At 38.1% G+C, this 24,759-nt stretch overlaps 1 protein-coding gene across 1 annotated transcript in view; it reads left to right on the forward strand.

Annotated features, from left to right (window-relative positions):
- LOC129240745 (homeobox protein araucan-like) overlaps nucleotides 1-24,759 on the forward strand; it is a 165,018-nt gene that overhangs the window by 37,865 nt on the left and 102,394 nt on the right. The window contains exon 2 of the mRNA XM_054876717.1: nucleotides 4,406-4,996. Coding sequence (XP_054732692.1) covers nucleotides 4,406-4,996 — 591 coding nt within the window. The remainder of the gene's footprint in view (nucleotides 1-4,405; nucleotides 4,997-24,759) is intronic.

Below are 24,759 nucleotides of genomic sequence, written 5' to 3' on the forward strand. Positions count from 1 at the left end.
GACCAGGATACGCAGCCAAATAGCAACAATGCTTTGATGCTAGAATTAAAAATTCGTAGCTTAGTTTTGACTGATATGTTATACGTTTATTTTAAGGCCAATTTCGCTTGCGACAGCACAGTGCTGGTCAAAATTTGTTTGCAGATCTAACCTTTTGACGGATAGGAGCGCTATGACATTTGCAACGGCTAACACTTCTAAGTGTTCATAGAAGTTCTCCTGCACGCTACGTTTAGTTGAGGACTAAAAGAAATAACAATGGCGGCATGACGACGTATCGCGTCCGAGAGTTGTTTGTTGTGTAAAATTTTGTATTCAGAACAGACTACTGAACAGTCAGATCACATCATTAAGTTCTTCTCATAAGAGTGACACACAACTGACCGAGCCACAAGCCTCAAAAATTTCTAGCCGTACCACACAATATCGTATAAAACATCCGAAAACCGTTTTTATTAGCGATCGATTTCCGGCAGACAATGATAAACCTCCATCTGCAGTTGGAGGCAGCTTTATAAACCACACGTTGGAAGGGAAGTTTAGCTTCAATTTAATTCCACGTATGCTTCTAATAGTTTTTAAGTAAGTAACTGCACCTGCCAAAGGCTTTGCTGAAGTTTGCTAGATTTTTTTAATAATTTTTAACATGAAAACATATATGGTACGATTACGTCCCATAGGTCGTTTCAATTTCTTTAATATACAGGGTGACGATATGAAGTGTTACCTATTCAGAACACCATAACTTTTTTGTGTGAAATTAGTTTTTATTCATTTCAAAGACAAAATTGTTCAAAAATGATTATAATTTTAAAATATATTCACTTTAGCTCGATATGACCACCTTTTGCCTTGACTATAGCCTTCAAACGGTCAAAAAATGAGTTGCATGCAGTACGAATGTGATCTTGAGGTATATTGGCCCATTCTCGTATAATCGCTTTTTTCAGGGCATCCATACCGGCATATTTTTTAGTCGTCACCTTGCTCTCCAAAATGGACCAGATGGAATAGTCCATCGGATTTGCGTCTGGCGAATTCGAAAGCCATTGTGTGGACGATATGAAGTGTGGAACATGATTTTTTAACCATTCTTGGTTCACACGAGCTTTATGAGACGATGCCGAGTCCTGTTGGAACGTCCATGGTCTACGACCGAAATGTTTGCGTGTCCACCGCTCTAAAGCAGTTTCTAAAACGTTTTCCCGATCATAAGTCGCATTCACTTTGACACCAGGCTCCATAAAAACGATTGGAGAGCGTTCACCAGCGGCCACTGCGGCCCAAACCATTACTTGCGATGGGGCATTGCTTCGAGTGGCCATACGTAGGCTCAAATTCTCGTATGAGCGTTTGGTCAAGTAAACACGATCGTTTTGAGTGTTTATGAACTGCTCAATTGGGAAATTTTTTTCATCAGAAAACACATTGCTAGGAAATTCGCCACGTTCGTGCAAGCGCAACAACTCCTTTGCTTTTTCGCACCGAACTTTTTTTTGCTGGGGTGAAAGATGGTGTGCATTTTGGAACTTGTAAGCCTTGACCTTGAGCTCATTTTTCAATATGCGTCGAATGCTGTCTTGCGATATTTTCAATTCTTTGGCCATTTTTCTTCCACTTTGACGTGGATTTCGTTCAAGTCGAACCATTTCAGGCGTTGCTGCGTTTTTTTTGGTCCACCTTCAAAGTCTTTTGCAATGCTACCAGTGTCATTGTAACGTTTTATAGTGAGATACATAAACATTTTACTCACTTTGAGGTGATTGAGCTCACGAACAATGGCTGGTCAAATATAACGCAATCACATTATTACGTTTGAATTCCATCACAAAAAAAAATCAACAAAACTGAGACGCAAATGCTTTTGATGGCTTATAAACAATATATTGAACTGTCATTAGAAAAATTTTGACGTTGATGTCATGATCTGTTTTACAGATACAAGCAGCGTGAAGTTGGTAACACTTCATATCGTTCCGCACTACAGGCTTCGTACTTAACCGAGGACCTAATTATGATAGTATGGAAAGCGTCATTTTGATGCGCTCTGGTTATCTTCAGCTCTGCATAGGCATATGGGCAACGTTATCGTGCAGAGGTAGGGATATAGCACTTGATTCATTCAACAGTTCAACTTCGATATCTAATCAATGTCTAGTCGAATACTGATGCTGGACTCTCTGAAAAAATTCTTGCGTTTGGTATTGCTGTTGCTTCTCTGCATGTACTCTAGCTAGCAGATTTGGTGATCGAAGTGAGGAAAAGAGAGATCTAGTACTTCAGAGAATATGCCTTGTGCTACGCATTTGTCTATAAATATCAGTCAAAGTGAAGTCCTCGTTACTTCTTGCGTCTCTTATCCAGTATCTTTTGGAAGAGAACTTTGTCTGAAAGTTTTTTCTGAAATCTTACGAAGGATTAATATATTTTTTTGATTATCCATTTATTTATTGAGATCTGTTTAATAACATTTAACAATATTTATACTTAAAACTAAGATAATCTACGAGACATGCATAGAAAACACCCAGTGGTGAAACTATTCTTCATTTTTTTCTCTTTAGCACATGAGTTCTATTGTTGAATTCCTCTTCAATCTATTAAAGGAAATGTGATTGGAGTTAATTTCTGTAATTAGTAGGCTTGGGTGCGATTTAAGTTTTCTATTGTGTGATGAGGCATGCTTTTTGATTTCTTCAGCTATTGTGAGAACTTTGAGGTCACGGTAAGTTTGGGCATTTGTTTACATCATAATAATTCTGAGAGTTTCTGATTGAAATCTTTGAAGTATTTCGATGTTTGAGTTAGCTGCAGTGCCCCAGAGTTGTATGCCATATATCGATGCTAGTTTTAGGATAGCTGAGCACAGTGAGAGCATATTTTCGAGGAATACACGTGAATTGCCATGTAACAGCCAATAAAGTCTTCGAAGTTTGATTCCTAGTGCCTTGCGTGCAGTTAAAAATATCAGTTCGCCATGTGAGCTTACAGTCAAGATGTATTCCGAGATATTTGGTAAAAATACTTTGGGGTATGATTGTGTTATTGAGTTTAACAGGGGAGCAAATATTTCGCTTGAGTGTGAAGGTAACTTGAACAGATTTCGTCTCATTTGATTTTATTTTCTAGACTTTGAGCAATTAAGTTATTTGATCTAGTCCTTTTAGGAGTTTAAGAGAAGCCACATCAGGGAGGGAGTCGACTGAAAGTAGCGTGGTGTCATCTGCAGAGGCTCCGATGTTAGTTTCTTCAGTAACTGGTAGATCGTGAGTGTAAAGTATGAGATGGGACCCATAATACCATCTTGGGGTACTTTCGCAGAGCTGAGATTGTTTTTCATTTTATTTTTCAAAAAATAACTGACATTTTTAGTAGGATTTGATAAAGATATAATAATTTGTGGCTAAAGTAGCCTTTATTTTACAGAGTAAACCATCATACCAGACGTGGTCGAAGGCTTGAGATATGTCGAGAAATGCAGCTGTGCAACACTTCTTCTGTTAAAATACTTTGTGAACATTATTTACGAGTCTATGTACTTGTGCGATGCTACCATAAACTTTTCTGGAGCCGAATTAGTGATTAGGGATTAATTTTTGGTCTCGAATTATGGGCATCATTCTTTTGAGAAATTGTGACTCCAAAACTTTTGAGGCAATCCACTTTTCAGGTCAATAAGATTCCATTTTTTTGGCGCTTTTTCCGGGTTTAAGGATATTTTTATTAGTGTAATTTTCTATTGGGTAGGAACCAGTTAATATTGAGGCATTGTATATATATATAAGTAAGGAAAGATACTCTGATGAGTCCAACTAAGTATTCGATTCAAATAAGTCCTTAGTTATCCTACATACATACATAGAATTTATGTATGTGAAAATCAGTAGGCTTTGATTGAAAAGAAATATGTATATAAATAGAATATTTTGGAAAATAAAATGCTTGAGAAAAATTGTAATTTTGAAATTGAAGCAACGAATTTCATTATTGGACAAGGACTGGATGCAGGACTCTACCCGCAACAGTTTTATTGCCGCATTGGTCAAGGATACAGGATTCTCCTCACAACATTACATTCTTCCTGCTGGGAGTTGCTTGAGCACTTCTCTAATGATGAGATCATATTGGGGGGTGTTCTGGGTTTTAAGCTATTTATTGCTTCCTTCACTTCGTTTTTTTTAATTTTTTTATGGTCTGGTAGATGAGCTCCGGGGTGTTTTTAATATAATATACTTCGTCATTACTCTGAAATCTATCAAAAATCTGTACTGTTCAATTTCTATGCCTTTTAACGTTAATACATACCTACTCTTGAACCCAAGTAGATGTGATTTTATGCTTCAATGCATTTTAACTCTGTATTTGTTTCAATAAGTAAATATTTCTAAAGCATATCTCTTTTCAGTACCTCTCAGCTGGCGGTGCTCTTTCGACTCTACATCCAATTTCACAATCATCGGTAACCGCTAAAACTCCTGCTCACCCACCTGCCTCGATCAGTCCACCATCCAATGGGCACGACAGCAACGTCAGCAGTGCTGGTGGTGCTGATCAGCATAGCGGTACACTAACACCCGATCCAGCATCTCAGCCGTCCAATCATGGAACACCGAGCGCGGCAGGTAGCAGCGGTAGTGCTAGTGGCAGCATCGACAGCAGTTCGCTGGGTCCCTATGCGACGTGTCCGACGGCTGGTGCAATGGCGGGTATACCACAGCCACAACAACACCCGCTTGCTTCTTCAGCGGCATGCTGTGATAATGGGCGTCCTGTTATGACAGACCCGATGACGGGTCAAACAGTTTGTTCATGTCAATACGATCCCACCCGCTTGGCGTTGAGTAGTTATGCACGTATGCAGTCAGCGGCAGCAGTGGCGGCATCAGCAGGCGCTCAAACGCCAACTGTGGGCGTCTACGGCACTCCATATCCCTCGAACGAACAGAATCCGTATCCCACTATTAGCGTGGACAGTGGTCCGTTTTATTCGAGTTTGGTAAGCTAAATAAAGTAAAATATTTACTATAATGAAAAATAACTACTTTATTATTTAATAAATAAGTCGAAAGCTTAGCATTTCTAGAGGGGATACCTCGAAGTTGGTGGCTTTTATAAGCGGTCATTGGCTATTTGGCAGGCATTTCTTGAGATCAAGGAGATGTGGAAAAGGATGAGACATTTGGGCACTTCCTTTGCAATTGTCCAGCTTTAGTTGAAATCCGAATAGATTTCCTGGGCAAATATGTTTTCAATTCTCTTACGGAACTATCTGGCGCGGAGACGGCACCAATCCTGCACTTCATAAGAGCCACAAAATGGTTAGGTTAGGTTAGGTTGAAGCGGTTGTCCACTATGGCACACTCAGGCACATAGCCCATTGTGATGCCACATGGGGAACTTGTCCCTATCTCTCCTAAAACCAGTGTACAATTTTTCAAAATTTTATAAGAGTCTTGATTTCGACAGAGCTGAGATCTTCCAATTCATTAAAGGGTTTTCTACCAAAAATGGTGAATCTACGTTTGAATAGAGCAGAGCAGGACAGTGCGGGATCATCTCTTCCTCTTCCTAGTCCAAACAACTTCTGCAGAAGTCCAATGGTTCCACGAAGAAAAATAAATAAGGTTCCCGTGTCGCACAGTGCTATCTCAACAGACCTGTAAGGTCTAAGTGAGTTGGTTGTACAGACTGACTACCACCATAACCTAACCGAAAGCCTCAGTCGCTAGTATTTTTTTTCAAATATGGTAAAAATAATAATTGCATTGATTGATTTCTTCAAAATCGCTGGGAGTCGGCTAACGGTCTGCTGTTGGTCATACCTCTGCAGTCTACCCGCTGGTATGCATCGTGCACGCTAGTACCACCTTTCGGATTGGGCTTGAAACACTTACATTCATGAATTGCTGGCCAGATGTTTTAATGTAATTTTGTGCCTTTCTCGTCGCTGGCCTTAAATGGATGTGCATGCACGACGATATAGAAATGAACTTAGTTCCGCTCTTTTCAGATCTGCTATTTACATGCAGTTTCTTGTCTACATTTTCATGCATTGCATTTGTTTTTATTTTTGCTTTCGAATTTGTTTTCCATATTTGTTTTCGTTTTTCTGTTTTGTTTTCGTTTATAAGCTTGTAAGTATTTTGTGTGCATTTGTTTAGTTGTTTTGCGGGCATTTGTGGCTAATTCTAGCGCCCACCGCCACCGCCACCGCTCGACAACAACCACCAACACCAACGCCAACGCCACACAGACACATTCTGGGGCAAATGTCTGCACAGCCAACTAAATGTCACTGTCATTTTGTTTGCATTATATTTTTATTTGCTTTTGTTTTTATTACGGGTACTTACATATTTGTTGTTGTTTGTTTTACTGTGCTTTTGTTAAATATAATCGTATACTCTACAAACACAAATACATTTGTATGTGTGTCTGTATGTATGTATGTTTTTATGCTTTCAGCTTACTCGGCTTATTGTTAGTGTACTTTTCTTGTTCGACTGCGGTTTGCGGATTTGCATTTCGCATTTCCCATTTCCACTAATTTTGTTTCTTTTTCCTGTTTCGCTGTCTCTCTCGACTTAACTTTGCATTCGGAATATTTGTTGCAAGTTGAAGGTTTCTGCTTCACAGAGCTTTTATGCCATTCACGTTGTTATTACTGTTTTCATTATTGCCATTATTGTTCTTGTATTTAAACGTTGAGTCGAGTTGCAACTTCTTTTCCTCTAACAAGCATTCATACGATGCAGCGAAACTATAAGCCAGTGAAGTTAATTTCTATATCAGAACTGGGTATTTAGTCTTCAGAATTGAACCAGTCTGAAAGGGATTTGGTTTTTACTATTATATTAAATATTATTATAAGGTTAATGGTTAATGGTAGTAAAGGGTTAAGGTATGGCCTTTTAGCACTGCGACCGTATTGATCTTTTGTGCACCCTAAGCTGTCTATTGACTGTTAAGTATGCTTATGAATTGTACCAGCTCCTTCTGAGGTCTTCATCTGTAAGCATGAACTTGTTTAAAAACCTTTTAGTTCTATGCGTCAACCCCGGACATTCGATAATGAGCTGTTCTATAGACTCCTCATCTTCGCAGCAAAATCTGCAGGTGCTGGTGTTAGTTATGCCTAATTTATGTAAGTGTTTGTTGCAGGTGAAGTGACCCGTGAGGGCGCCTGTGAGAATGCGAATGCTCTTTTTTTTTAACGTGAGGGCCATATTAGCTCTTTTAGCGTTGAAACTTAGGAACTTTTTGGAGTGTCTAAGACCCTCTACGTTGTTCCAATGCTGATTTAATAGAGTTTTGGCCCAGTATTTTACTTTTTGTTTCAGGCTGTTTTTGTTGAATCCCAACATAGGACTAGGTCCGATGAAGTTTGCATCTGCCCCTTTTTTGGCTTGAAAGTCTGCCTTTTCGTTGCCGTCATATCCCTCATGTTCCGGTACCCAAATTAATGAGACATTGTTTTTGGATGCCAGGTTATTGAGCGCCTTGTGGCATTCTAAGAGGGTTAGGTTAGCTATCTAAAGCTTTTAGAACTGATTGGCTGTCCGAGAGTATTTTGATCTTTACTCTCTTGTGGTTTCTACGTTGCATGATGTTTACTGCTTCCATTATTGCGTATAGTTCCGCTTGGAAGATAGTGGTGTCCCTGGTGAGAGTGAATGATTTGTGGATTCTGGGCCCCACTACTCCTGCTCCTACACCATAAGGTGTTTTTGATCCATCAGTGTACCATTTTTGTGAATCATCATTCATCCATTTTGGGTTTGTTTTCCACTCGATCCTCTCAGGAAAGGTAACTGTGTATTCTTTTGTGAAACAGAGGGTTGGGGCAATGTGGTCTGAAACTTGAGCCATGCTTATGGTGTTTTTGATTTTATTTAGGATATTTAGGTGACCGGAGAGGTGTCCGTTATGAGAAGTTACACTTTATTTCAGTTTCGATGTACTTTTTTCCGTTTGCTACTACTTCTTCCCATTTTTCGCGTAGTGTGTTTCTATTCCTCGGTATCTGTACTTGCAAGTAAATAACACACGGGCTGAAAAGTCCCAGGCGTAACACATAGATGGCACTAGTTTTATTGCATTCACCTCTTTTTCAGTTAAACCAACCTTAAGAAGGCAGCTGTTAAATTTCATGATATTCTATTCATAAGTTCGTGAGTTATTGTGCTAAGAGTGACGCTACGTTTGCTTCTTTCAAAATAATGGATCAAGAAGAATTTCGTGTTTTAGTTTTACACTGCTTCTTGATGGGAAAAATGGTTTGAAAAGTATTATGGGGACTCTGCTCCATCAGAAACTACAATAAACAATCGTTTGCTGACTTCAAACGTTGATGCTCAACGCAGTGGACGTCCAAGTGAGGTGATAACACCAGAAAACATCAAAAAACCCACAAAATCGATTTGAATGATCGAAAAGTAAAGTTGCTAGATTTAGGCGGCATCGTAAAGATATCAAAAGAATGTTTTGGCTTTATTTTGCATGAGCATTTGACTATGCGAAATCTCTGTTCAAAGTGGGTGGCGCGTTTGCTCACCGTTGACTAAACGCAAGAACTTGTTGATGATTCAAAACAATGACAAAACTACATGAATTCAACTTCGAATTGCTTCCATATCCACCCTATTCGCCAGATTTGGCTCCCTGGGACCAGGTTTAGCTAAAAAAGAATGCTCGTCGGTAAGAAATTTCGCTCGCATGAAGAAGTTATCGGTTATGGATGAAATTGAGGCCTATTTTGAGGTAAAAAATACATCGTTCTATAAAAGTGGTATCGAAATCTTATAGTGGCGCTGGAATGATTGCGTGGTTCTTGGTGGACATTACGTTGATGAATAGGGCTAATTTTGAGCAAAAAAAAAAGTGTTTTCTTTGTTAGGCCCGGAAATTTTCAGCTAATGTATTTCACGATACTCATTCCCCCAAGCCAGTAGTTTTAATACTCGTTGCTTTTTTTGAGTTTAGTACTTGCTATCCATAAAAAAATCGCTAATCAGACAAATATTTAGAAAAATGGGTTTTTTTGTACTTCAGTTAGTGAGAATGATTGTTTCTTCTGCTTTATATGTTAAGCTGACAAAAATGACAAACAAAACATGAAAAATTAATTTCTGTTGAAAGTAAAAAAAAATCGCATTTTATAAACTAAATTTTATACTCTATACTTCAAATACATGAACATAGTAGATGTAAATAATACCAGCAAGAGAATAACAAATAAAACAACAACACTGCTCTAAATAATAGTAAATATATACGAAACGCCATACTTTTGATCGATACTTATTCAGAACTCGATGCCTTGCCCCGAAATCAGAACCAAGTAAAACTATCGATACGAAGGTAATAACGAACGATTACTACTAAAGCACGAACGATACTACAACTGCTGAGGCGCTGTTTCCTTTTGTGGTCGACTCTAGCGCAGTAGTTGTTGAGTATTTGAAAAGTATATACTTAAAAGATACTTTAGTATAGATTTCTAAGGATTTATAAAGGCAACTCTTGAAAGCGAAAGATCAAGACCAACATCCTTAATTCACGCACAGCGCGTTTAATGGGGCCATTACTGGCATACTTAGCTTAAAAGTTTTCCCCATAAAAAGTTTAGTTGTTCCTCAGAGATCGCTTGGGAACATTAAATTGAATCCTTTCCAGCAAGTAGGGACAATCCTTGACTTCAGTAATTATATTATGATTAAAATACAGACGCAGCACAGACATACGAATTTCTAAGGACTTGAAACTTATAAGCATGAAACGAGCAGGATATGATCGCACGGGATCAATAAAGTTCAGAGACTGAAGGTCAAATTTTTTGCACACTTCCGACTCTATTGATAGTTTGCTGACTACATGGCCCCCAAATAAAAACAGCAGATTCTAAATGAGACCTGACGACTGATGTATAGAGTAACATGATGGTATAGAAATCGAAGAGCTTAGTTGCACTTCCGTTTGACGAATCAGAAAGATTTTCAAGTAATTTAATTTATATTTTTATTAACAGAGAATTCGTTATCTAAGCCAACGTCAAGGTCCTTAATCTCACTAACACCCTGAAGGACACAAATTGAGAAACTGTACTTGGTACGTACAATGCTAGAAATTTTCGAGTAAGACATATAAAAGCTCTTGAATAAGTACAGCGAAAAATTTGGTTTTTGGGCACGACAAGGAAGGCCTATGATTATTGATTAGAAGATTAATGACATATTCTTGAAGCTATATATTTCTTATTCAAGGAAAGCGGACACCGTAGTCGAAAGGGTTAGTGCGTCACTACCATTCGGAAGCGCGCAGTTTTAAATCTCCGTGCAAGAAACAGCAAAATGATGGAAGAAGTTTTTTCTAACAGCAGTCGCCCTGCGATAGATAATGGCAAACCTCCAAGTGTATTTCTGCCACGAAAATGCTCTTCATAAAAAAATATCTGCCGTTCGGAGTCGTCGGAGGAACTCGACCAAAGGGGGAAAAAATAAATCTATTATTTTTTGTAAAACTTTTGCACGTAATTAGTTGTTGAGTTGCATTGTTAGCATCCTGTAACTCACAACTGAATGGATCGAACAGAAAACAGCAAACCATTTTTTTTTGGTGTGGAATGTCACCTTGACAAAGATCATAAATTTAAATTGTTTGGTCGATACTTTACGAGATATCGACCATTACAGGCATCTAACGAGGAAATAGTGGATCTAACCAAACAAATATATAAGTCAAGTCGTACTACTTTTTCAAAGCTTACTTGAAACTTTTAAGACTATCATAATAAAAAGAACTTTCGATTTAGCAAAAGTTCCGAGGGATAAAAAAGGGGAGCAAAAGGGCGTACTCAACAGGTGGATACACATATGTATGTACAACATTCTCTTGTAAAATTCGCCACTTGTTTGGGTATAAAAGAACGTAACGCAAACTAGTCATATTTGTAAATCCATCAGATGTGTACCAGTTCCTAACCAGTGAGTTTCATTGCAAGGTCTACATTCCACCTTTTGTATTAAAAGCATCGTGTGTCTGCAGTGTATTGCAGTTGCTCAGCTTTGACGATTATTGTTATTGCTATTGTTTAGTGCAGTGTTGTTGTTTTAATTGTTATTCTCTTGCTGGTATTATTTACACATAAAGTCTTATGTGTTTTCTTTTTTGCGCTTTTGCCTCTGAATACGCCTGCTGCATCTTTTTTATGCTTCTCAGGTTTCCACTCATCACTGAACCGCATGAAGCCGAATGAGTAGATGAGCTTCGATGCCTATCAGCTATTTCCTCCTCCCCTTTGAGTTCTACACATGTCAGTGTCAGTGCTTGGCACTTTTCTAACTATGCATATGCATCTCTATTCGCTCGCATGAATATTTGTATGTGTGTATGTATGTTTGTCATGCCGTCCGCGGGTTAATGTGCTCATGTTATGACAACAATTATTGTAAATGTCACAAATTAGGTTTGCAATTAGTTTAGCATATATTGGCTTTGTTGTTGGTTTCATTGTTAATTACACCATTGTTTTTGTAATGTAACAAGATTCTACATATTTTGTTGCGGTTTTGTTTTAAGTTTGTCAAGAGATTATTCTTTAAACGCACACATGTGGAAATACATCTGCATGTGTATGTGTATGGTTTGTTGCTAATCAGCGTAACTGATTATGATTTAAAGGGCTTTTTTTCAGTGGTCAGGCAATTTTTAGCGGTTAAGCAACATAACTTAATATGCTTAAAAACTTTCACTAGCAGGAGGAACTGAACTTGGTATTATAATATAATTTTTTTCATTTGAGAAAATAGTCATACGCAGTGCTTAGATTAGAGAGAGTGTAGGAACCGAGAATGGAGTGAGTATTACCTGATCTTCTGCTTGAGTTCATTTTCGTGCCTATTTATTTGGGATCGAGCTTCCAAACTCTTTCAGTGCGCTTTGATGGTAGTTCTTTTTTTCTTAACTATATATTGATAGTTGCGACCGTCGACCAACGATTGCATTTCCTTTGGCCATCGCAAGATCTTGAAAATTTATATAGAAATTTTAAGTTACAAGGCTTTAATGGTTGATTTTCACTGGAGTTGGTATCTTTAAGTGTTGGGTGCCGCACATTCAGATATCCTGGGTTGCTTCACCTTCTCACATTAGCTCACTCTCAAATAGATGTTTAGAAATTACCTAAGAACACTTAAGCGCAACCCGGGAAGTTGTGAGCTGCTTGGGCCGTATGCAAAAGAATCGTCCTGGCCGCTCTCAAGTGAATGGCAATCAGCGACTTTCCCCACTTGGACTTCTACACACGGAATCATTCTAAGTGAGGATATAAACCGACCAATCACGCTTTCTAATACCTATTATAGGCGCTCAGTAAGCAAATGTGTAGCAGAGACCTCTCTCTTTCGACAAAATTAACACTCTATAAGATGCTCATCTACTCTATGGCGCTAAAGCATGGGTTGTGTCGCAGACTGATGCAGCCGCTCCTGGGGTATTAAAGAGAAAGATTCTTCGGTAAATCTTCGGTTCGCTTCGCGTGTTGGCGATAACTACTACCGCCGAATGAAACACAAGCTGTATTAACTCTAAGCGCATCAAAATTCAGTGCATGGGCTGGCTGAGCCACGACGTTACAGATGCTCCAGCAAAGAAGGTGTCCGGAAGGCAAGTTAAAGGAGAACGACGTAAGACTTTGGAAAACCAGGCCTCCGATGGAATTTCTGCCATGAAAAGACTCCTTATAAAAACTTTTTGCCATTCGTAGTCGGCTTCAAATTGTAGGTCTCTCGATTTGTGGAACAACAAAAAGACGCACACCACAAATAAGAGGATGAGCTCGCCCACACACCTAACAGAAGTGTATGCGTCAATTATTATTTTTCTTTATTTTAAGTTGAGGTGTATTTGATGTAACGTTTGTTTGCCTACTTACACGTCCATTCAAATTCTATATCACGCGACTGTCTTCTGTTGTGCAATAATGTCTCATTCCATGGATGTTATATTCGTTTATACTCGTATTTTTCCTTTTGCCTTGTATGCGTACTGAACACCTCTGGTATAATCGGCTCCGCCCAAATTCATTTCGCTTTCCCTATCCCTCTGCAGTTTTGCAAAGCTCTGCGCCCTACTGCATTGTTCTGTCGTATTGGTGAAATTGTAATGCGATTTAATATCAATGCAAAATTCAGCTTATCGAAGTGAAAATTATAGTACATACATCTCATCTGCACCAGTCAAAGCTGTAAAGCTAAAAGACGTAACTGTATAGCGATTTGTGCCAGGTCAAAAATGGTAACTGATATTCTTTATTCTTCGGTGATTAATTATTATTATTTATTTATTTATTTTTTTATTATTATATACATTTAATGAATTATAAACTAATGAACAATTTGGATTTCATTTTGTGCAATACAACTAAATTTAATAATGCTCTGCCCAAGGCTTGCAGAGAAGTGGGCTATTGCGTGAGTTGGTGCGGTTTTTTTTTCATTTCTGCCTTTCTTTCCATTTACCGGGATCAATTAGGGCTGAGGCTTCGCTATCTACATCTTTCCATATGAGACTTAGCGTTTATGTTGATCGAAGTGGCAACTGATTCGATGGCAAGCTCGTGTTCGATATCGGTGTTGCGGACGTACCAAGGTGCATTAACAGCGCATCGTAGTACCTTATTTTGGAATCTTTGCATAGATTTTATATTGGTTGAGCTTGAGCAGCCCCATAACTTGGTTTAAGCACATGCTTATATAAAAGAATTTTATTGTACAGAGATAAGGCTGATTGGTTGCCCATAAGCCAGTACATATTTCTATATCTGATTTCTAACTATTCTTTTTTCTTTTTAACATGAGCATTCCATCTAAGCTTGGTATCTAGTGTCATACCTAAGTATTTGCCGTTGTTGTTATACGGAATTTGCATGCCGTTTATGTATACATAGTGGCAGATATTGGATTTTCTTCTGTGTGAAGTCTAAATGAACCGATTTTGTTTCATTTAGTTTTATGCGCCATTTAATGGTTCACTCTGAGATTTTATTTAAATAAATTTGAAAGTTTTTGATTGAGTCAATATGAGTTTCTCCTACCGACAAGATGGTTGTGTCGTCAGCAAAAGTTGCTGTGTTGCAATTTGTGTCATTAGACAAATCACATGTGAAAAGAATATTGAGAATGGGCCCAGTGGGACGCCAGTTTTAATTTCCTTAAGTTCGGAATATGTGTCTTCGTATTCTATTCGGAAGAAACGATCCGATAGGTACGATTTTAAAATATTAAAATATTGTGTTGGTAGAAGCGCATTTATTTTGTTGAGAAGCCCACCATCAATGTGATTATTGTATTCAACTATTATATTTATCTCCTCAAAATCTCCGCCGAAGAATAAGTTGTAGTAACCAAGATTTAAATACACCAACCAAGACATTAACGGCGCCTGATATTAATACGACTTTCTTTAAATAATAGGACTATGTTTAAGTTCGTGCGGTTTTACAACAGATGGCGTAACTTGATTATTATTCCATCGATCCACATTTCCAAACATTCATTGGAGAGCTACTGTCGTAAGGCACAAACGTCAGTATACGTTTTTTATTTGAAGCGTAAACAACAATATTTTTACCACACTTGAAAATGTCGAATTTCGTGCCAAATAATGTGTTTTTGCGGGGAATTTTTTAATATGAAGAAAAAAGCAGCCGAAAGTCATCGTATCTTGGTGGAAGTTTATGGTGAGCATGCTCTAGCTGAGCGAACGTGCCAGAAGTGGTTTGCACGCTTTAAAAGTGGTGATTTTGGCTTGGAAGACGAAGAACGCGAGGGTGCGCCGCCAAAGTTCATGGATACCGAATTGGAGGAATTGCTCGATCAAGATCCGGCTCAAACGCAAGAAGAGGTTGCAAAAACTTTGGGAGTTGATCAATCAACCATTTCCAAACGTTTAAAAGCCATGGGATTGATCCGAAAGGTAGGCCATTGGGTGCCGTATGAATTGAAGCCAAGAGACGTTGAACGCCGTTTTATGGCATGCGAACAACTGCTTCAACGGCACAAAAGAAAGGGTTTTTTGCATCGAATTGTGACTGGCGATGAAAAGTGGGTCCATTACGACAATCCAAAACGTCGGGCAACGTATGGATACCCTGGCCATGCTTCAACATCGACGTCGGCGCAGAATATTCATGGCCTGAAGGTTATGCTGTGTATCTGGTGGGACCAGCTGGGTGTTGTGTATTATGAGCTACTGAAACCGAATGAAACGATTACGGGGGATGTCTACCGACGACAATTGATGCGTTTGAGCCGAGCACTGCGAGAAAAACGGCCGCAATACGCCGATAGACACGACAAAGTTATTTTGCAACATGACAATGCTCGGCCACATGTTGCTCAAGTGGTCAAAACATACTTAGAAACGCTCAAATGGGATGTCCTACCCCACCCGCCGTATAGTCCAGACCTTGCGCCATCCGATTACTATCTCTTCCGATCGATGCAACATGGCCTGGCTGACCAGCACTTCCGTAGTTACGATGAAGTCAAAAAATGGATCGATTCGTGGATTGCGGCAAAACCGACCGAATTTTTCACAAAGGGAATCCGTGAATTGCCAGAAAGATGGGAAAAAGTAGTAGTAAGCGATGGACAATACTTTGAATATTAAATTTGTAACCATTTTACGTCAATAAAGTTTCAAATTTCGAAAAAAAAAACCGCACGAACTTAAACATAGTCCTATTATCAAAAAATGCTATCATGTCACTTTTTCCCAAATCGTTAATGTTTTTCATCACACTTAGAACATATCTAATATTGTACTTCAATCTATTAAAGAGGCAAAAGATTCATATGAAATTTTTGATAGTTGTTTTTCATTTGATAGTGTTAGACTTCGTATGACGTAATAGTTAAAATTTTACGGCCAGAATTTTAATTATACGAGTACAGCCCTGAAATTGCTCCGCAGCGCTCTTGGTTATAATTTATTTGGATGTCATACCAAATCTTTTAATTGACAGAACAGAATGTATGCAAAAGGTGTCTCTGAAATATGTACGAAGAACGAAGATTTTCTGATTCTATCCCATCTTATACAATCTGTTTGCCATTAATCCACTTGAAGCCTTTGGAAAGTAGGGGATCGATTCTTGTTCTCTCGTCCGTTTGTAATGTTATGAAGAGTGACACTCAGTGCTCATTTCTACTTCAAGAATTATTTGTAACGCTCTTCCTTCCAATCGAAATAAGCTCAATATAAATGATGCTCGTAACGCTCCTACTGAACGTGCACTTCATGACTTAAATGGAAGGACTTTTCTATATTATTGAGCTCTACCTTTTACTTTTGTTAGGCTTAACTTTGTAATATTGTATAATAATGTGAAGTATGTGCTATTCGAAGCTACATCTTTACTACATCTTTCAGACAGCATACGGATTCCTCTGACGAAAAATTCGAGTTCTTTTCACTTGATCCATTTATTGAGCCAGTTTGCGATGCTCTCGTAAGAAGTGAATCGCTCTCCAATAAGGGCTGACTGCATTGATCGGAACAGATGGTGATCCGAAGGGGCAATGTCTGGGGAATACAGCGGGTTGGGCAAGATTTACCAATTCAGTCCCTCTAAATATTTCTGGACCGAATTAGCAACGCGTGCCCTGACGTTGTCATGTAGCAAAATCAGTTGGTCATGTCTACCGTCTCATTTCGGCCGCTTTTCTTTGAGAGCTCGATTCTAACGCATTAGCTGCAGTCGGTAACGATCGGCAGTGATCATTTCAGATGATTTAAGGAGTTCATAATAGATGACACCCTTCTGATCCCACCAGATGCACAACATAACCTTTGAGGCATGGATATTTTTTCCCCCTGTGAATGGACCTGGTTCACTTCACAGGCTGCAACATTTTCGACGCTTAGGGTTATCATTTTTTATCGCCAGTGACAATGCGATGTGGAACATCTTTTCTTTTCTGCCGCTCAAGAAGCATCTCACACGTCACCAAATGTCTCTCGATATTTCCTCGGATGCCTCCTTCAATTGATGTGGCACCCAGTTACCTGCTTACTTGCTTTCTGGACCATTCTCATCGCGACCATTCGACATGCTTCTTCATCTAATAATTGTTATAGTTGAGTATCTTCGAATTTTTTTGGTGCCCTTTCGCGATCTTTTTCACTCACGTCGAAATTTCCACTTTGGAAGCGTCGAAACTACTCGTTACAAGTTGTATTGGATGGAGCGTGATCACCATAAATATTGATCAATATACGACACGTTTCAGCATGACGTTTTTTCGGGGGGAACGTAAACATTTTTAACGTCAGTTAAAAAAGGACATTTACGCTTGAAACGAATGTCAATGTCTTCACATACAAATCTCCAGTAGATTACTAGAGCGAACACAAATCTAGTATCAGCAGCGACATCTCTTTTACGAGGCCGGAAACTTATTCCCATACCCTATAGATTGACACAAAATATTGTAATATTAAGAAAATTTATTTATACTCTACTCGAAGACATTTCACTCGCAAAAGAACTGTTAGTTATTCGCTTTCCCGACTAGAATTACAGTGAGGCATGCCGAAGAATTAGTTAGGCCCGAATTAGGCAGGCCTTACTGAGGCACGCCTCACTATTGCCTTACCAGGCCCACGTTAGGCAAGGCAAATATTGGCATGCCAGAACAATACCAAATTTGGTTGTGGTCACGAAAATCTGTGGCAGTGTCTCACTTAGGCATAAATTGAAATCCCTAACTGATTTGTAGAAGGGCATCCGGAGTATTACCGAAGTTCGGTTTTTCGAACCTGCGCCTAATGAGGCAGATGTGTGGCGATACCTTTCGGGACTTGGGCCTAATTTGGTGCCTTACGAGGCGCAAATTTGGAATGCGGTCTGCCTTATTTGCGCCTAATCACCGCCCTACCAAAATTTCTAGTCGGGTTAATTTGGTGTAAATGAGTTACACACGAAATTTCAGGGGTATTTCACGGCAATGCAATTTGTGTGTATTTTGACAGCGTTTTTACGTGAAGCGCGAACTTAGTACTATGCTATCAGGTGGTTTGGAAAGCCCTTCAATCAACTACAATCACCTCAAAAGTGGTACGTTATTACTGGGTTGGGGTCCTGGACGCGAAGGATACGAGGGAAACGATATAGCGTAACTCTGCCTGGCGTAACTCTATCGGTAAGCGACAAGCGAAACAATTCCTAACGCGGGACAGAGGAATATCTGATACTAATAATAATAAAAAATTCTAAGAATCTAAGGTAGGAGAAATAAAATTCTATTTTTACTGCAATATCTTTCCAATCATTTATAGCTTTAACCTGAATCACCCTTCGTAATTAAGAAATAGGCGCACTCCATATATTGAAACACAATCACGGCCTAAACTTATCAAGGCTGTATATGTCCCACTATCATTTTTATTATTCACACAAGGTACGCCAGACACTACAGTTACATACACATACACATACCTGTTTTTATCATACGTCTTATTTATTAACTGCTAGGTATCCCGTCAGCGCCATTTGTTGCCTCACAGCAGTGTTCCATGTCACTTGGCTTTGTACCTTTTTGTACAATTTGCAATTTTAAGTGAATGTCTTAGAATCAACTCACGGCAAACAAGATGGCATGCCTAATAGCTATTCATCATATTTAAAGACCTAAAAAAATATAAGCCGTAATAAATATTTATAGCAACCACAATAGGAAGGAGTGAGAAACCAATTTGAAGCGCATTGTTCTGAAATAGAATGAATTGCTTCAATCACAACTGGCAATTGCGGACTCTATATACGTGTATGTATGTATGTATGAATATATATATTGTATGTATATGTCTTTGTATGCATGAATGTATGTATGTACGTATCTATCACATACAACGCTCGTACAACAGCAATCAAACAAATGAGTGTATTTAAAAAGAGCTGCGAACACACTCGAAATATAAAATTAAAAATGTACTCGTATGCTGCGTGATTATCGTGTAAAAGTGATTGTTGCGCATTAGAATGGCACAGCCCCATGGCAAAATGTGCAAATTTGTGGAAAATTAGCTGTTAAGGTTGGTCTTTATGGCCAGAGTTGCGTAGCATATTTACCGCAGACTGTGGCTTCAAGTATGTAAATGTTGGCAAGACGTTGATAGCAATTTTTTTAATTGAATTGAAAATTTGCAATTTTCCACTATTATTCACATTTTCTATGGGCAGTGTTGGCAATGATGGTTTGTTTTTTTGCGTCTTGGATGGCTTTTGTTATTAATTAAAGCTGCATTGCGTGCACACAGATTTTTTTCTACATTAATGCATAGCAAGCGTGGATTGCAGAGTATGAATTTATTAATTTTGCCTTTGAAAAATTTTATATATTTATATATATACAAGGTGCCGCGACGGTATCATCTAAATTAGTTTTGAAATAACTTTTTTAATACAATAAAAAAAAAATGATTTGTAGTGAGGGAAATACTAAATACAAAATGATTTTCAGTGATGAAAATCACAGTGATGAACATTTTGATACCGCAGCTGTCTAGCTCACAACGCCATGTACAAAAATTAGATATTTTTCGAAAGGATGATTGATTTTGCATCATCTTGTAAAGGGTATATATTAGGTCGGGTCGATTTGCGGGGAGGCAAAAAAATCGCCCATTGCTGTGTGAAAATCATATTCTAGGGATCAAAATAAGAAACTTTGCCGAAGGAACCATACCTCTAGAACGAATTCTGATGTCCCCCAATTTTGGTCGAACGAAAAATCCCACCTTGCCCCATTTAGAGTGCTCCAATCGAGTCCAAATGTATGACCGACCCCCACTAACTTTGGACGGCCGATCCATCCATGCCAGTGACATACCCCCTGGAACTCCCCTGGGGGGTTCTCCACACAATCATTTCAAAATATCACCATTTTTGGCCTTTACATGAGAAAAGAAACTAAAGACTCTCAAGAAACTAAAAAGCTCGACCCAAATTGGAGGACATCAGAATTCGTTTTAGAGGTATGGTTCCTTCGGCAAAGTTTTTTATTTTGATCCCTAGAATATGATTCTCACAGAGCAATGGGCGATTTTTTTGCCTCCCCACAAATCGACCCGGCCTAGTATATATCTATATATAATTGGCGTTTACACCCTGTTTGGATGTTTGACCGAGCTTCTACTCCCATTTGTGGCGTGCGTCTTGATGTTGTTCTAGAAATGGAGGGGCCTACAGTTTTAAGCCGACTTCGAACGGCAGAAATTTTTTTATGAGGACATTTCTCATATCAGTAATACACTCGGAGATTTGCCATTACCTGCCGAAGGGCAACCGCAACTAGAAAAATAAATGTTTTTCTTAATGTTGGTGTTTCATGGAGCTCTAATTGATTGGGGTATTGTTTATTATTTTTGTGTAGATTTGGTTGGTACTAGCGCTTCCGCACTATTTTGTTGCCACATTCTCGTTACCAACTCCTGTTTAACGGATATTTACAGCATGACTATATCCCGTCTGTGCAGTTTAAGAATCTTATTAGGTTGTTGACGTTTAAGCCAGACAGTTGTTCGAGACTCTCGAACAGCGATTTGCCCAGGGCTAACTTTCTGTTCTTCCATAGGGCAGGGTATTCACACAGGAAATTGAAGATTGTTTTTTGACGTGATAACGTCTTATAATTCGATTTAACAGGCTGCACGCACGAAAAAATGTGTCGTTACCTTGCTCATTACTGTTCATATGTAGTTACCTTGCTCATATGTAGTTACCTTGCTCATATGTAGTTACCTTGCTCATATGTAGTTACCTTGCTCATATTAGTGTTACCTTGCTTACTGTTCATATGTAGTTACCTTGCTCATATGTAGTTACCTTGCTCATATGTAGTTACCTTGCTCATATGTAGTTACCTTGCTCATATTAGTGTTACCTTGCTCATATGTAGTTACCTTGCTCATATTAGTGTTACCTTGCTCATATGTAGTTACCTTGCTCATATGTAGTTACCTTGCTCATATGTAGTTACCTTGCTCATATGTAGTTACCTTGCTCATATTAGTGTTACCTTGCCCATATGTAGTTACCTTGCTCATTGCATTGAATGAACTGCAAGCGAAAGAGCGGAAGGAACGACAAAGCAAACAAAGCAAACGAACGGCAACGTTCGACATCTTGCTCTCCCCTACTTAAGTGAGCGTATATATGTATGTATGTATATGCGCATATGTACATATATAAATTCACGTATTTGTATTGGCATATGCCTTCTTATTGATTATTATTAATTTGATTTACTTGAAGAATTTAAAATAAAACCAAGTTTGTTAATAATACTGTTGTTTTAATGTTATTATTATTATTTTTTTATTATATCTGAAGGAAAAAATGTATGGTAATATTTACCATATCTATACTAATATTATAAAGAGGAAAACTTTGTTTGCTTGGTTGTAATGAATAGGCTCAAAAACTACTGGACCGATTTTAAAAATTCTTTCACCATTCGAAAGCTACATCACGAGTAACATGGATTATATTTTATTTTGGAAATAGGGCTCGAGATATAGGCCAAAACGTGGACCCGGGTAACCTTCGGATGTGTATGTACAATATGGGTATCAAATGGAAGCTGTTGGTGAATGCTTTAGTTCAGAGTATTCCCATCCGCTCCGTGACTAGGGTCTCGAGATAGAGACCAAAACGTGGACCCTAGAATGTGTTTATACAATATGGATATCAAATGAAAGCTGTTGATAAGTGCTTTAATACGGGGTAATTTTCATACCTATTGATGACTAGGGTCTCGAAATATATGCCGAAACGTGGACCCGCCGTGTCTTTGAACCGAATTAAACTAAACTTACGCACATTGTTAAGTAGGTATTGAAGATGATTTCCGTATAGTTTGAATACCTATTGGTAGATAGGGTCTCGAGATATAGGTCAAAACGTTGACCCGGGTAACCTTCGGATGTGTATGTACAATATGGGTATCAAATGGAAGCTGTTGGTGAATGCTTTAGTACAGAGTATTTTTCATGCCGCTCCGTGACTGGGGTCTCGAGATATAGGTCAAAACGTGGACCCGGGTAACCTTTGGTTGTGTATGTACAATATGGGTATCAAATGAAAGCTGTTGATAAGTGCTTTAATACGGGGTAATTTGTTATGTTATGTTATGTTATGTTATGTTATGTTATGTTATGTTATGTTATGTTATGTTATGTTATGTTATGTTATGTTATGTTATGTTATGTTATGTTATGTTATGTTATGTTATGTTATGTTATGTTATGTTATGTTATGTTATGTTATGTTATGTTATGTTATGTTATGTTATGTTATGTTATGTTATGTTATGTTATGTTATGTTATGTTATGTTATGTTATGTTATGTTATGTTATGTTGTGTTATGTTATGTTATGTTATGTTATGTTATGTTATGTTATGTTATGTTATGTTATGTTATGTTATGTTATGTTATGTTATGTTATGTTATGTTATGTTATGTTATGTTATGTTATGTTATGTTATGTTATGTTATGTTATGTTATGTTATGTTATGTTATGTTATGTTATGTTATGTTATGTTATGTTATGTTATGTTATGTTATGTTATGTTATGTTATGTTATGTTATGTTATGTTATGTTATGTTATGTTATGTTATGTTATGTTATGTTATGTTATGTTATGTTATGTTATGTTATGTTATGTTATGTTATGTTATGTTATGTTATGTTATGTTATGTTGTGTTGTGTTGTGTTGTGTTATGTCATGTTATGTTATGTTATGTTATGTTAAAGTATATGTTATGTTAATGTTAACTCATTCTCTATATCCATACAAAATATGTATCAAACAAATAAAATTAAAATTTTCTTTTGAAAAATGCAACCATTCAATCAGTATTTTCTTATGACGTTATCACGTTAAACTATCGTCAGTAAACCGACTTTGCAGACAACCTCTTTTTTTTCTCCGATTGTGTAGAACTATTCATGCCATTTATTTTTTAAAGATAATCCCTTTCAAATGTTGCTCACAACTGCATCGTAATTCGGTCATCCGTAAACACTAACTCGGTCGGTATCTGGGGAATAACTTTAGTAATGTTGGCTTCCAATGCCTCAATTGCGGCTGGCTTATCCACATAGCATTTAAACTTTACATACCCTCCCCCACATAAATGTCCAAAGATGTGATATCACACGATTTTGGTGGCCAGGTGGTCTATGCACTGGTCCGAGACGAGTGACAAATTGCTAACCGAAATGACGACGCAGGAAATCCATTTTTTCACGAGCTGTATGGCGAGTGGCGTCGTCTTGTTGAAACCAAATACTGTGGAGAGCACTGGCTTTAATTTCCGGCATAAAAAAGTCGTTTATCATAGCGTGATAGCGTTCGCCATGCACTGTTATATTTTGAAGAAATGTAGGTTAATGATCCCTTCAACCGATAGGCCTCACCAGACGGTTTTTTCTATGGATATAGTGGCTGTTCTTGAATGTCTTCGGGTTGCCCCTCATCCCAAATACGGCAATTTTACTTTTTGACGTAGCTATTAAGCCAAAATTGGGCCTCATCGCCGAACAAAATTGTGAAGAAAAAGTAAACGATGTGCACTTTTCACAGAGCGTCAATTTTCGTAATACAATCGAAAGATTTGTGAACCTGGTTGAGGCGTACGCCTCTTTCCGTGACGAAATGCCAACGAATACTGAAGAAAGTTATGTATTTAGTTTGACAGTAGGTGTTGAGAAAGGTTACTTTGGCAACCCATTTCGCATTTTCTCACCTCTCTGTTTTTCTCATTCGCCAATCAACAGCTGTCAAAGAGAAGCAAGCTTTCTTTTCCATTCTAGACGTTGACGAAAGCGCATGGACGCGCATAAAATCAATTGTAAGACACATATAATATTTTCACTTATTAATTGTAAACTTATTGATCGTTAAATAAAGTTTTCAGCCTTTCTTAACAGTAAAACGAAGTCTTATTTACTGCACCAGGGCTTGCTAAGAGGGAATTTAGCCGCGTCACACTGCCATCGTCAACAGTAGGCGCTCATGATCTATCGAAGAAACTCGATTGGAAAAAGTACCTCCAATCGGATCACCCATTATATATACCTATACGTGTGTATATCCATGTAGTTACAAACAGGTTTTTGTTTTTAGTTTGCTAAATTTTAGTCGCATGTTGCAGGTAGATTGCGTGTCGTTTAGCTGCGCTATTTTTTATTTATTTTTTACAACATCGATGCCGTTATTTACCACGCACTTTTCCACCAGATAGCATCCCAATCAGTGCCAACACATTGAACCGTACAGTTGTCAGTTGAGAGTGTAATTACGCATCATAAAAATAAAAACAGACATACACACTTATATCAATAAAGCAGCATGAGTAATTGCAACGACACACACATGCCCACATACATACATACATTTAATTACAATATATTTAAAGTAAAGTCACTGCCACGGCACATCAACGTCAATTGCCAACTCAGTGCATTATTTTATTATGCGCTGCAATTCAGGCACGTTTCAGGCGCCCACCAGAGCGTATGAGCAATCATATCTTTCATTTCAGCCTGACTGGCAAGTACGAGAACACACGCAAAAAAAGTTATACCTAAGGTAAAAAAGCAAATCTACTTAATGGGTATATTTCAACGCATTTGTTGGCAGCCCATCGCATAAATTTGTACAGGGTTTAAGTTTTTCATATTTCATT

The sequence above is a fragment of the Anastrepha obliqua genome, chromosome 3, assembly GCF_027943255.1.
Source record: "Anastrepha obliqua isolate idAnaObli1 chromosome 3, idAnaObli1_1.0, whole genome shotgun sequence".
NCBI classification, from domain to species: Eukaryota; Metazoa; Arthropoda; class Insecta; order Diptera; family Tephritidae; genus Anastrepha; species Anastrepha obliqua.